Source organism: Cupressus sempervirens, chromosome 10 (genome assembly GCF_028749045.1).
Source record: "Cupressus sempervirens isolate cs-2001-9-10 chromosome 10, ASM2874904v1, whole genome shotgun sequence".
Lineage (NCBI taxonomy): Eukaryota > Viridiplantae > Streptophyta > Pinopsida > Cupressales > Cupressaceae > Cupressus > Cupressus sempervirens.
This window is the reverse complement of record NC_143127.1, coordinates 688289690-688304368: the sequence shown is the minus strand read 5'-3', so window position 1 is coordinate 688304368 and position 14679 is coordinate 688289690. Positions and strand designations below refer to the sequence as shown.

Here is a 14679-nt window from a genome sequence, read left to right as displayed (position 1 = left end):
TCCAGTTGTATTCTCCAAAAATGTTCTACATGGTGTTCTATGCCACTAGCTCATCACTCTTATCTTCTATTTAATTCACGAACTTCTAGATAACAACCTTGTCGGCTTAGATCTGGCAAATCTTTGATTTTCAAAATAATGCAGCAACTCGGCACTATTGGTTTACTGATGCTTGGCAACTCTGTGTTACTCAGCACTTTATTCTGCTCGGCACTCAATTTTTCTTGGCACTTGTTTTTACTCGACACTCAGCACTTGATTCTGCTCGGTACTTAGTTCTTATCGGCACTTTTTTTTACTCGGCACTCGGCACTTGATTCTGCTCGGCATCTGAAGTTCACTCAACACTTGCTCGACTTCAACTAGGAATCTGTTCGGCTCCTTAATGATCTTAGTTAGTATTTACAAATGACTTAGCTAAAACCTTACATCTTTGATATGTTTCAATGTGCCTATTCTCTATGTCTTAGAGTATGTCATCAATACACTTTTTCATCAATGGCTTAGCTGATCCTTGGACTTCATTACAACATCATAACTTCAACCTTTCTATAGGTGTTCTAGTTACATATTATTGATTGCCTCCTCCTTGTCAATCAACCAATTGATAGTATTTAGATCACTAAAGCCATTGTCATTCCTGCAAGTAGCAAGTTTGACATCAATGACAAAACAATGATTGAAAACATTCTTTACTAGTTCCATATGATCATTCCAACAATTTTCCTCATGATCTTTTCAATCATTTCCAACAGTTTCTCAAGAGCTTCTTCTAGGTTCTTTTGTAACTAATTTGTATCCATAGAGATTTTACTCAAGATTTTAGGCCTCTTATGAGTAACTATTCTCTAATACCAATTGTTAGAAATTGGAATATTGAGAGGGGGAAGGGGGTGAATCAGTATTCCACAAACTTTTTCTCAACTATGGATATCATTCACAATCTTATAGATTGCATAAATAAATAAACTAATTAAGCTAAATAGTAAACATAGCCCAAAGAAATGCAACACATAAAACTATATTTTTTTAACTAGTGAAACCTTGTCCAAAGGAAAACCCTTGTGGGGATGGTGCCCACAAAATAATCCACTAATCAAAAGTATCTTCTGAAAGATATTGACCTTGTTAGGAGTCTATTACATCTATTTAGTGTCTCTATCCTTGTTAGAAGCCTCAAACTTATTAGGATTTGTTATTAAAATAATATAATGTATGCAAGAAGAGCCCGCTGCCCAAACATACAATATACAATGAGATTCAGTATAGAAAACTATAGATATGATAACCTCTTTTTGAATGTTAATACCTTCAATATCTAATATGATCTTTATAGTTCATTGTGCCAACTTCAAATACTCTGCCTTTACTATTTTGTAATCATCAAGTTTGCATCACAAAACAATAGCATAGATATCACACTAACCACACTTAACCTTGTATTTCAAATCTTCCCTTTATAACATAATATTTCATAATATTTTGTTCTGTCAGCCATCATGCTTTCACACCTATCCAAAATACATATCTATACTTTTTCCACTTAGGGTTAACATCCAGGATGTCATTCCTAATTATTCAAGTAATTATAATGGTAAATGAAATAATTCCTTAACATAAAATATCTGATTGCTTAACTCTTATGTTTTATTTGTTCATAATTGTAACTAGAAAAACTATATAATCTATGTTCATACTGACCATACTATCTTGCTCACTTAGGTATGCTATTCTAACATATTGAACTAACACCAAGTAACTACGAACATGCCAATAATGTCTCTATGAATCTCACTAATCAAAACCTTGCATGTGTTGACAAATAACCTTCATGATACTTAGAAAAATTTCTAAGTCCTTTAACAAAAATTATATCTTCATGGTATTCTCAATTTATACTGAGTATATGCTGCCATAAATGATAACCTTATACTATTCATCCTAGCCAAATTGCCAACAACAATTTATCTAACATAAATCTCAAACAATCATTTTGCAAAGGGCCATAATAAAAAGAGGTGAGCTACATATTCATATTTCTCCCCACATATCACACTCTTGAAATGATCATAAATTTTTGGTTTGAATAATCTATTTCTTGTCCAAAAATGATGTTTTAATTCCATCCAAGTAAACATACTTGTTGTTGGGGGAATTCCATTGCTCCAGTGAAAATTATACATACATTGTGGCCCAATTTGATTATGTTCCTTTTGAAGAGCTTCATAACTAGCTTTTTAATCAAGTATTGGCTTGAAGGGGAAGGAAGCTAAATTACTTTATCCTATTATGCATAGAGGAAAGAAATCATGTCATGAAGTACTCTTTTTTAGATGAGACTTGATCTCTTGGGCAATGGGTAGCAGCCCATGATCTTTCTAAAAAACCTTTCCCAAAGTAATGTCCACATGATTAATGTAATGAACCAAGTATGTGTTGGAATTATGTTGTATTTTTCATCAATGACAACACTTACTCAATTCTAAATTCTTATCGAGCTCACCACTCAATCTATAGTTTATACCGAGCATTCAATGGTTACCTTGTAAGCTCAACAGTTAAGCAGTTTACACTGAGCATTCTTGAAGCTACCGAGTAATTACAGGCAATGTGAAGACTAGCAGCGTCTACCAAGCTTCTCAGTATCTACCATGCTCCACAGTGTCTACCAAGCAGTAAGTTTGTGTCATGGAGATTTAGTGTAAACCGAGCATTGGAAGAAGCAATGTTTACTGAGTGAAGCAAGGTAAACTCGGTCTGCAACATCTACTGAGTGACATTACATCTACCGAGTCACCAGTGGTTATCAATTTCAGAACTACATCGAGTGATTAGTATGGACTGAGCCTTCACTTCTACTAAGTGCATGATGATGCCGAGTAATGCAGTGGACGTCGTGTATCAAAAGGTCACCGAGTTAGTTTAGTGAACCTGAGTTATTTACTGTTGGGCCAACTTTGTAATGTATTTGTTCACTTATGTTTTGACCGACCTTGCAATCTTGTAAATTTGAAAGGTATATATAAGGTGTATTGCAAGATATCATATGTATGAAGAAATAGTGAAGTAATGAGAAGGATATGCGAAGGATTTTCAGTAGCAGTTCAAGGAATATAGCAAGGTCAATACAGAGGCAGAAAAGTTATATCTGTCGCATAAGGTGATCAGTGCATAAAGGATCTTATTAGCAATCAATTGTAAGTAGATCCATCTTAATAGGTGAATCAGTTTTCTAAATCCTTTAACAGGGTAGACTTAACAGTCTTTGTATAAATCTCTTAACTAAGTGCATACTTCATTGTATGTTTGTAAATCCTTTAACAAGGTGGACCTAGTAGTCATTTGTGCTCCTAACAGGTCAGATCACCAGAAGTGGTCAATGTAAGCCTTAACAGGCCAACTTTATGTTGCAATATTGAAGTTTTGTGGGTATCATTCCCACCCCAGTTTTACTTTCTATTTGGAAGGTTTATGGGTCACCAAAATATTGTGTTCTTTTGTGTGATGAATGTTTTAACTTTCAGTATTAATGCTTACAGTAGTATAGATTGGTTTGTGAGAAATTTAAAAGAAAAATTTAAAGTTATTGATTCACCCCTCCCCTCTCAGTAACTTATCATATATTGAATATTTCCAAAAATTGGTATCAGAGCTTTGTGGTTCTCATGATAAAATTTTAGAAGCTTGAGCAAAGATCTAAGGACAAATGGAGATATTCATACTTGACAAGGCAACTTAAAATGAAAAGCTAGATCTGGAGATGGCCATAGCTCAACTCAAAGAAGCAAAATAGCACCTTTCCTAATCCCTAAAAAGAAGGAAGGAACTTGCAAGACAAATGGATGACCATCAGTATGTTGAAGAGAAGATTGAAGACTTTTTCCCATCAAGCAACATAGATGAAGCTAATGAGGCAATCAAGGAACTCCTAGAAAAGAATGGCTCTCTGCAAGAAGAAGTGAGGAAACTTAAAAGAGAACATGAAATCCAATCAATCAGGCTATGTGAAATTGTGGAACAAAGGAATAAGGAAAATGAAGACTTCGAGGCAAGGAACAATGAAGAATAGAATCAATCCAATCAGCATGAAGACCTCATTGATCAAATCACTAGAGCAAATGAAGAAATCGGGATTCTCAAAACACAAAATGAAAGAATAAGAAGTGATCTAAATTATGAAAGGGAAATTAATAAAATAATAATGAGAGAACTAAGATGTGAAAATAAAATCATTGAAAATTTGAAGAGTGACCTAAATGCTAAAAAACAAATCAATGAGAGAATGTTGAAATCACAGGAAGACATGAATCAATTGAATCAGCAAAATGAGTAGAATCTTCATAGGAAAAAGGGTAAAGTAGGACTAGGATACAATGAAGAACAAGTTGAATCTTCAAAGCAAGGTGAAAAAAGGAATCTAAAACTCTCATGCAATCATTGTGGGAAAATTGGTCATACATCAAACAAATGTTGGAGCAATGGAAAAGGAAAATTCAATGGAAAGTGTTATAACTGCAATCAGCATGGTCACAAAGCCAATGAATGCAAGGAGAAACCAAAATTTGAAGGTAAATGTCACAAATGCAAAAAGCATGGTCATAAGGCATCTCAATACAGATCCAAATCATTCAATCCAGTTGAACAATTAGTAAAGGCAATATTTGGATGGGACTACAATACCTAGTGCAGATGTCATTATTGTGGAGAATATGGACACACTGGTATAAATTGTGCAAGGCATCACCTAATGAAGAAGGATACTACTATAAGGTGTTACACATGCACTGAACTCAATCATATAGCTAAAAACTACATGAATATAGGCAAAATTGAAGATGAAAAGAAAGAAAGGGCTGACAATATAAGGAAATAAATGAAGCAGCAATGGATTCCTAAATCTACTGAAGATACAAGTTCAAATCATGGAAGTGAATTCACTCAAGAAGTGGGTGATTCCATCCCCTCAAACTAAATTCCTAAGAATGTGTTGGAACTGTACTTAGCAAGAAAATCATAAGCAATTCCAAGAAATATGAGGAATGCAAATGATCCAATCAGTATTCCAGATAAACCAGGATCATAGAAAGGTTATCTTTTACCGAGTTGCATCAGACTCCATTAAGGAAAGTTGGTTAAAGACATTACTGAGTGAGGTTTGGAGTAAAAGGAATTTGGTTTGTCTATCGATTTGATACTCTTACCGAGTTAGGTTAGTGGATGATAGTGTGTCATGCACTACATCATTATGGTACCTAGCATTAATGGCAAATTTTCATCAAAAAAGCAGAATTCAACTTCAATTTTCACCGTGTCTTCAAGAGGAAAGAGATTTCCAAGTGCATTCAAGCAATTCCAAGTGATTTCGAATGAATTTGTAGTTAGGGAATTTGTTCGAAGATTTCCATCACTTATCGAGCAGCAATGACATCTGGAAGTACCAACAGCAGCAAGGCGAAAAAAGGATCAGAGATGTTGGTCAAAGGTGTAGAGTGGAAAGAACCAAATTTCAAGTTAGCTCTAGTAGTGGTAGAGGCACTCGACCCTAATGGCATGCAATCACAAATTCCACCAAAGGTACTTGTGATTAATGATATCTACACTCATTTTAAGTGTTCAATTCAAGAGATAGGAACCCTAGAAATGGATAGTGCTTTAGAAGAAATGTGTGTTGATGGATCGTTGAAACTCGAGGACAAGCATTGGGAAACAAAAGGGTTGACACACATATCACACCTACCAAGAAGCGTTCAGATAAAATGGATTAGGTATATTCTTAGCCGTGTTCACAATGGTTAGTTATGGTTGGAGCAGCCTGTATTGATCACCAAAAAGATGATTCACAAGATTACTGGAGTTCCCATTCTGAGCAAAGCTAAATCCACTAAAACCCTAGGTTGAGATGAACTCCAAAAGAAAACTCTAGCTGAGTGGGACGGTAGAGGTTTGAAAATTAGCACTATTACTGATGTGGAGCTAAGGTTCAGAATTCACGTAATTGCTCACAAGATTTACAGTTCCATTCATTTGAACAGCGTGCCATGTGAGGCAGTAGACTCAGCTTTCAAAGTTGTGAAGAAAAACTTTGAATTTGACCTATCAGAGATACTACTGAAGCAACTAAACAAGAATATGGATAGCATCAGGTCATCAAAGAAAAATCCCTACAAATTTGGTTCTTTATTAACATGTCTCTTCTTTTATGTGCAAAAATTCTTTCCATCCAAAGGTTTTGTCATATGGAGAAAGGATGTTCCCATTTTATATCAGATAAATGAGTTTATAGCAGAAATGGGTGTAAACTTCAACAATATAATGGATAATTATTTTGAAGACTTCAAAGAAACAATGAACAACAGGTTCAGGATTCCTCCTAAACTTCTTGAGGACTATAAAGATGATATATGTTTCATGGTAGATTGTGATAGAGTATACAATCAAGCCGTCAGGCCCCGAGTTGCATGGGTGAAACCTCTCCCTTATGAGGTCAATATTGATGAAACCAGGGACATCATTGAAGCACTAGTAAATGATCCTGTAGATCCCAAGAAACTATTCTTTGGCACTTATGATGAGGCAAAAGCCAAAATTGAATTAGAAATTAAGCTACCTCAAGCAATCAGCAAAGGTAAGAGGAAGATTGCTAAGATGAAAACTCACTGGTCCCTTAATGCTTACCAAGGGAAAAGGAGAGGACGAAGAAGAGGATCAAGAACAAGAAGATGAAGAGCAAGAATCAGAAAAGGAGGCAGAGCTAGCACAGAAGAAAGGGAGGGTTATCATTACTAAACCTCCAAAGGCCTCCATAGTTTTTTTCACTAGGAGAGGTAAAGGCAAAGATAAAAGTGAAGTAGTATTCAAAAAGCCCCAACTTACCTTCCAAGAAAGGCTGAAACAGATGGAAGAAGGAGTTGGCATCATAAACTTCAAGGCTTTAAAGTTTGAAACTAGAACTGATGCTGAGAAGATGCAGATTCAGGAGCTGGTACTCACTAAAATGGAAAAGTGGAAGTATTCCCCAAACCAGATTGCTCCTCAGATCTCAAAATAATTACTAGTAAGACTGCAACTAAGGTGGGAGTCAACCACACAAACAGTCAAGGACATCTATGAATAGTCCTTGAAGAAACTATTGCCAAATCTCACTGAGGTAGAAATAAAGGCATCCATGAAGAATAATGAAAGTAAAATGATGATCAAATTTCACACATATTTGATCCTAATTAAGGACATTAAGCATGTTGTAAGAGATTCAACGAACATGTGGAAGAATATCTATCATCTGCATAAGCATATTGATCAACCAGTTGAAATCAAGGATGATGATGGTGATAGTGATGATGAAGAAGATGACAACACTCCATGTACTACTTTTGATGTTGAAGATTATCAGGCACTAAGGGTTGATGATGAAGAGATAAGGGAAGAAGCTAAAGACAAAGACAAGGAGGAAGTGGATGAAGAAGATGATCCAATGAAGATTACAGCAGAATTCATTGCTTCCCTTCCTCACTCTCCACCTAAGCCAACATCATCATCAGGGTTGGAGTCAGCTTCAGCAGAATTGATTGCATCTACATCAAAAATATCATCTTCTCCTACCACCCCATAGCTCCAAGTATCTTCTATGGAAATATCAGTTACTTCATCTACCGAGTTGCAGCCCTCTTCATTAGCACACGAGCAATCCATCACAATAATGTGCATAGCTATCAGTTTCAAAACTATGTTAACATCTTCTACTTCATGTACAGTAAGTTTGCCAACCCATTCTACAATTTTTTCTACCATAGCTCTAACTGCAACAATTTCTATTAGTTCTTCTATTGTAAATATTCCAACTTGTACATTACCTATTGGTACATCATTTTTGGGAAGCACATCAATTTTGGATACAGTCAGTACTTCTCTCAGTTTTCCTCCAGTTGGACCAATTCATGTTTTTTCTACTAGTCCATCTATATCAACTATTATTTCTGTTTCTAAATCCAAGGAAGTAAGCACTAAAGTAAAACCAAAGACTCCTCTAAACTTCTTCTTACCGGTAAGGAAATTGATGAAGATATAGACTTGGACAAAGAAATTATTATTCCCAAGATAGATTTGGACACTACCTCAGCCAATGAAATGAGATTGGTCAGTCATCTTTTAGAACAAAAGGCAAGGTAGAAGCAGCTAAGAGAAGAGAGGGACAGAGAATTCACAATAATCAAGAATGCCAAAAACATTATTACCAATGCTATAGGTGTTGATGTTGATCCATCTCAACACATTTTGTTAAAATTAGAAGAGGTTGTAAATAAGTTCAATGAGGACACCTCTGGCCAAGAGAAGCTCATTGAAAAGGTAGAGAAGAAATTTGACAATAAGGTGCTTGAGCACATTGCTCAGCACATTGCAATAAAATAGGTACAATTATCCACAATTTTGAGCAACCTTGAGCAATATTTTACAAATGTAACATTACTTTCTGGCAAGCTTTGTGATGTTACTGAGTACACCAAGGATGTTAAAGAAAAATTAAATAAGATTGATGTGGATAGTGCTCAAAAGTTATAGCTTGACCATAGTTCAAGCTCATCACATCACATGAAGGTGAAATTTTTGTCAGAAATGCAGGCAGAGCTACTTAGAGAAGAAGCTAGGATCAGGTCTACACTGATTGACATCCAGAATATGATCCTTCCAATCATGGAACAAATGTAGAAACATATTGTCTATTCAAAAATATTGATCCAAGACAACAATTTTTCTATAGTAGATTATATGATTGAACTTTCTGCAGAAGTTCAAGTGGCACTCTCCACCTACAAAATTTTGCAAGATAATTGGGATAAGACATTGTCTCTTATTCTCACGGTACACTCCAAATTTCTCTCACATTTTAGTGTCTCTATTTGAATTTATTGTATATACTCTTTGGCATTATTGTCAAAAAGGGGGAGTATGATATGAACAAGAGAAGGGAGCAAGGGGAGTAAAAGAGACTTGTGGAGAAATAAGAAAGAAAATAAATTGACATATGTATAGATAAAAGCTATGTGTATATTATGCCATATGTATGGAGGAGATATGTAATATATGTATATACAGCAACTTTACAAAGATCAATTTTGAAAAATCAAAATCAAAATGTCAGTTAACATAAGTTTTGGTTCATAAGTGTTTTTGTCACTAATGCCAAAGGGGGAGATTGTTGGCATTATGTTGTATTTTTCATTAGTGAAAACACTTACTCGATTCTGAATGCTTACCAAGCTCATCACTTAGTCTACAGTTTATACCGAGCATTCAGTGGTTACCTTGTAAGCTTAGCAGTTAAGCAGTTTACACCGAGCATTCTTGAAGCTACCAAGTAATTACAAGCAATGCGAAGACCAGCAGTGTCTACTGAGCTTCTCAGTATCTACTGTGCTCCACAATGTCTACTGAGTAGTAAGTTTGTGTCATGGAGATTCAGTGTAAACTGAGCGTTGGAAGAAGTAGTTTTTACCGAGTGAAGCAAGGTAAACTCAGTGTGCAGTATCTACTGAGTGACACTACATCTACCGAGTCACCAGTGGTTACCGAGTTCAAAACTACATCGAGTGATTAGTATGGACCGAGCCTTCACTTCTACCGAGTGCATGACGATGCCAAGTAATGTAATGGACGGCATGTATCAGAAGGTCACTGAGTTAGTTCAGTGAACCCGAGTTATTTACTATTGGGTCGACTTTGTAATGTATTTGTTCACTTATTTTTTGGCCGACCTTGTAGTTTTGTAAATTTGAAAGGTATATATGTAAGGTTTATTGCAAGATATCATATGTATGAAGAAATAGTGAAGTAATGAGAAGGATATGCGAAGGATTTTTAGCAGCAGTTCAAGGAATACAGCAAGGTCAATATAGAGGCAGAAAATTTATATCTGTCACATAAGGTGATCAATGCATAAAGGATCTTATCAGCAATCAGTTGTAAGTAGATCCACTACTTCATCTTAACAGGTGAATCAGTTTTCTAAATCCTTTAACAGGGTAGACTTAACAGTCTTTTTATAAATCTCTTAATCAAGTGCATACTTCATTGTATGTTTGTAAATCCTCTAACAAGGTGGACTTGGCAGACCTTTGTGCTCCTAATAGGGTAGATCACCAGAAGTGGTCAATGTAAGCCTTAACAGGCCAACTTTATGCTGCAGTATTGAAGTTTTGTGGGTATCATCCCCACCCCAATTTTACTTTCTATTTGAAAGGTTTTTGGGTCACCAAAATATTGTGTTCTTTTATGTGATGAATGTTTTAACTTTCAGTATTAATGCTTATAGTAGCATAGATTGGTTTGTGAAAAAATTAAAAGAAAAATTTAAAGTTACTAATTCACCCCTCCCCTCTCAGTACTAATCATATATTGAATATTTCCAATAGTACAGACCCCAAAGTTCAGTAACAACCTCATAAATTCCTGAGAAATTAGCATTGTGAATAAGGGTAACATGGTCATTTCATTATTCCGACCAAAATAAAACATCCTCCCCACAATGAACTTCCCATGAAATATAATTTCTAATTAAATGGCAGGAGGACATCATAAAATCCCACATTTCAAATCCTTTTGGAGGATTGGCAATTGTAAACACTCTTGTGGGATTCATGGAATCCAAGTATTTGGCACACATCAAATGACACCACAATAGATTGGCTTAACTATATAGTTGCCAAACCAAGTTTGTGCTAAATGCCAAATTTCTTTTGGCTATGTCATGTAGACCCAACCCCCCACACATTTTGTTAGAATACATATCATGCAATTAAGGAAATTCTCTTTTTTCCATCTACATTACTGTTCCATAGGAAATTCCTAATTATTTTCTCAATTTTCTTTATTATTGATTTGGGAACTTTTAAAATAGTAGAGAAGTAAAATTTGGGATCGATGCAAGGTCTAATTATACTAGTGTTAGTCTCCCAACAAATGAAAACTAGTCAACCTTCCAATTAGAAGTTCTTGATTCCAATATCTTAATAACTCCAAATAAATAGTGTTTCCTATCAAGCCCTTGAAATAACATGACTGCTAATTAAGAGATGGGTAGATTGGCCTCCATAAAATCAATAGAGTGTAGAATAGGAGCCTTTATGGAGGGATTTGTGTTCAAGAAAGAAACAAAATACTTGTGCTGGTTTTTGAATAATAAAGCAGCCGCCAAAACAAGGGGGTTGACCCTTACATAAGACAAGTGGCCTACAACAATCTACTTGTGTTAATTAATCTTTTGATTTGAAGCATCGATCTCATATATCCTGAGCACCTTTTCCATTTGACCAATCTCCGCAATTGAAGCCTTCTAATAAAGAAGAGTGTCATCTACAAAGAGAGAATGTGTAGATGTTGAATTAGATTTTGGGATTGTAATACCTTTCCACAAACCCTTCTGATTGGAAGCAATGACGGACCTAGTCAAGGCTTCATGCATAATAATAAATAGAAATGGGAAGAGTAGATTCGCTCGCCTAACTCCTTGTGAAACTTTAAACTTGCCATATGAAGATCCATTTATGATTATTGAAAAGCTAGCACCCTTTAGCATTTCTAGTAACCATTTACACCATTTTCTCAAAAAGCCAAATTTAAGCATAACTTCAACTAAGAAAGACCAACATCATAGGCCTTAATCATGTCTAGTTTGATAATGCATGCTAGAAGGCCATTTTGTTTTATAGAATGCAACACTTTATGAGCAACTAAAGCACCATATGTAGTCTTGTTTCCCAACACAAAACCTCCTTATTGAATTGAGATAATAGTTGGAATAAGTCCTTGTACTCTCAAATATAAAGCCTTAGAGAAAATTTTATAAATCGCATTGCAGAGAGAAATCAAGCGGAAATTTGCAAATGTCATGGGCTATTGGGACTTTGGGATTAAGGCAATATTTGTATCATTAAAGAGAGACAACATAGCACCATTTTTCACAGACTCTTCCAAAGCCAACCACACATCAAAACCTATAAAATCCCAAGACCTTTGATAGAATAGTGCACTATATCCATCAAAACCTGGAGCTTTGTCAGCATGCAGTGAAAAAATAACATTTTTAATCTCCGTATAATTTAAAATTTTAAAATAAAAATATTATTTAAAATAAAATAACTCTTGATAGTCTATATGCATATTTTTTATGTGTAAATATATAGTTTTGTTTTTTCAATATTTGCTCATGCAAGTTATGATTAACCTTAAAGAAATATAAGTAATGATTATTTAAAATCTATTAATATATTTCACATATCAAGAATCGTTTATGTGTATTCTTATATCTAATTTTTTTATACTTTAAAGGAGTTGTGGAGTTTATTACACTTGTGACACACTACTAAATCATACATAAATGTTAATAAAAAGAGTTGTTAGAGAAAAATGTTTTGGTTCTTAGAGGAATATGTATTATATTAGTTAACATTTTTTAGAATTAGTTGTAGTGTACCATTATTAGGTATCTTTAAATAGATATCATGACACGTGAAATATCTCATAGTTAAGTTGCATATAAGACAACAATTTTTTTAATTGAAATCAATATACTTCTTAATATTTATAAGTACGTGAAGTTAGCTATAATAATTATATATAAGAAAGATGCGAAAACAATGTTGCTATAATAATAAGATAGACTCCCTTTTCAATTCTTTTGAAGAAGTGAAAAGGGAGATAAACAAAACTTATAAATAAGACCTTATGGAGTTTGAGTATTCTCTTAAAACATGATGATCCACTCGCATACATTATAAGATGATTTAGTCATGTCCTTAAAATTCTGGTTGACACAGCCACTTCCAAAACAAAAACCAAAAACCTAATACACTAATTAACATGATGATATAAAAGCTCCCTATTGTCTAGTCAGCTTCCTTTTATTCACTAATCACACTGAAAAGGGGCTCAAGCAATCAAAAATAGTACTGCTCATAACGAAGAGAGCATGACACGAGGCGCTCTTCTCCACCAATAGCATTCGAACACCTGGCCCAGATGCCGTCGGCGATGATCTGGAGGCAGTCGTGGCAGTCGTCGCGAGTGATGTAAGGCATACACTTGGCTGCCACGTAAGCAGTGGGTGCCTTGTTGCCACCGTGGCTGGTCTTGTAATTGTAGTCATGAAACGCAGTGTTGACAAGTGCGTCAGCTAAAGCAGACCCCAAGTTGTCGAAGAAACCGCTGCCAGCTGGGATTTTTATGTTGCTGCATATGTGCGAAACGTGTTGCGTGTAATTCGCATGGGAGCCCACGTGGCAGCAGAACAGGACGAGAATGAACAATGCCACGCTGGCAGCTGGAGTCGCCATCCTTCTGCTCTATACAAAACCTATCAAGGCTTTCTTCTTCTGTAATTGAGAAGGTAGAAGTTGGTGTGAATGAGTGCCCAAGAGAAAGTATGGATATGTATATATAGATATACACATGAGCTTCTCAAACGTTGGTCATGGAAGTTGCATTGGTTGCTATTCATGGAAAATATACTTGCATTGTTTGTTATCAATAACGAATGTTTGTTGGACGTCTCACCATGTGTGTTTGAGTTTGAGTTATGATAATTTAAGTATAGTACAATATAATCTAAAATGCATGGGATTTTATTATATTTCTTTAGTGGTTGATGAAGATTTGAAATCGAGACATTCATGGGAGGCTTCACAGCTTAGCATTGAGAACCCATGGAAAAAAGGTTACACATATCTTTTGGTCTTAGTGGAGTTTGTAGAGTCACCATTTGTTAATGATGAAGCTTTATGATCATCTATGCTTTAATCAAAATTTCATATTTAGCTAGCATGGTATATAGCTAAATGAAACTTGTTTTTATGTTTCTATTAGATGAAATAAAATTTTAGTGTATTAAAATATGTTTTAACTTTTGTGTGAGCCATTGAGCATTCAATCTTTTTGTTATCGTATTTTTTACTTGTTTTATAATACTTTTATGTGTTTTTTTTATTCTATTATATATTTAAAATGTAATTTTTAAAATTTTAACAATTGTTGGTGGTGGATGTTCTACGGCCCCCACTCCTCATCCATCCCCATCCTCCATTCCCTCTGGAAATTCTAAGAAATAAAAAAGCAATTTGAGCAGAGGCCAAATTAATGATAAAAGGCCTAAAATTGAACATGGTGTTGAGGTTGAGCTGGTTGGTTAGAAGAAGATAATGATGGAGGTTGTAGGTGGTTAGGTAGACTGGCCAAGTGTCATGTGAGGCATAAGAAAATGATTAGTAGAGATCTGGTGACTAGTGAGAGAAGTCAAGGTTGGGGGTTAGTGAGAAAAAGAATCCAAGAAGGAGGGAGAAGGTGTTTAAGAATAAATTGGTCAAGGAGGAGGAGGAAGATGATGATTGTACAAAAGAGAAGACCTCAGACTCGGAGGTGGGAGAGGATAAAAAGAAGATAGAGGTCAGTCGTGACTCGACCCATGTGTCTGCAAGTTTCACTATGAACACTATTGATTTCGCCTCCTTTTCCCACCCTATCACTCAAACCACCAATAAAACCTCCTTAATGATTGCTACCTCCCCAATGAGGACTGGGAAAAGTGGGAAAGATAAGATTTTGCCTAACCCCGATGTATTGTAGGCTCAGGATTTGGTGAGGCCCAATGATAAATGTGCAAGTTGCCAGGATCTAGAAGGTGCCTTGGAGAAT

At 35.3% G+C, this 14679-nt stretch overlaps 1 protein-coding gene across 1 annotated transcript; it reads right to left on the bottom strand.

Annotated features, from left to right (window-relative positions):
- Positions 1–12623: 12623 nt before the first annotated feature.
- On the bottom strand, positions 12624–13397 carry LOC149535713 (antifungal protein ginkbilobin-like protein). Its single transcript, XM_089805223.1, has one exon. It carries the CDS (start codon positions 13323–13325, stop codon positions 12930–12932), a length of 396 nt encoding a protein of 131 aa, XP_089661349.1. The 5' UTR covers positions 13326–13397; the 3' UTR covers positions 12624–12929.
- Positions 13398–14679: the final 1282 nt, after the last annotated feature.

Excerpts from the sequence above, each read along its gene's own strand:
- LOC149535713 (XM_089805223.1), bottom strand. The coding sequence starts at position 13,325 with ATGGCGACTCCAGCTGCCAGCGTGGCATTGTTCATTCTCGTCCTGTTC.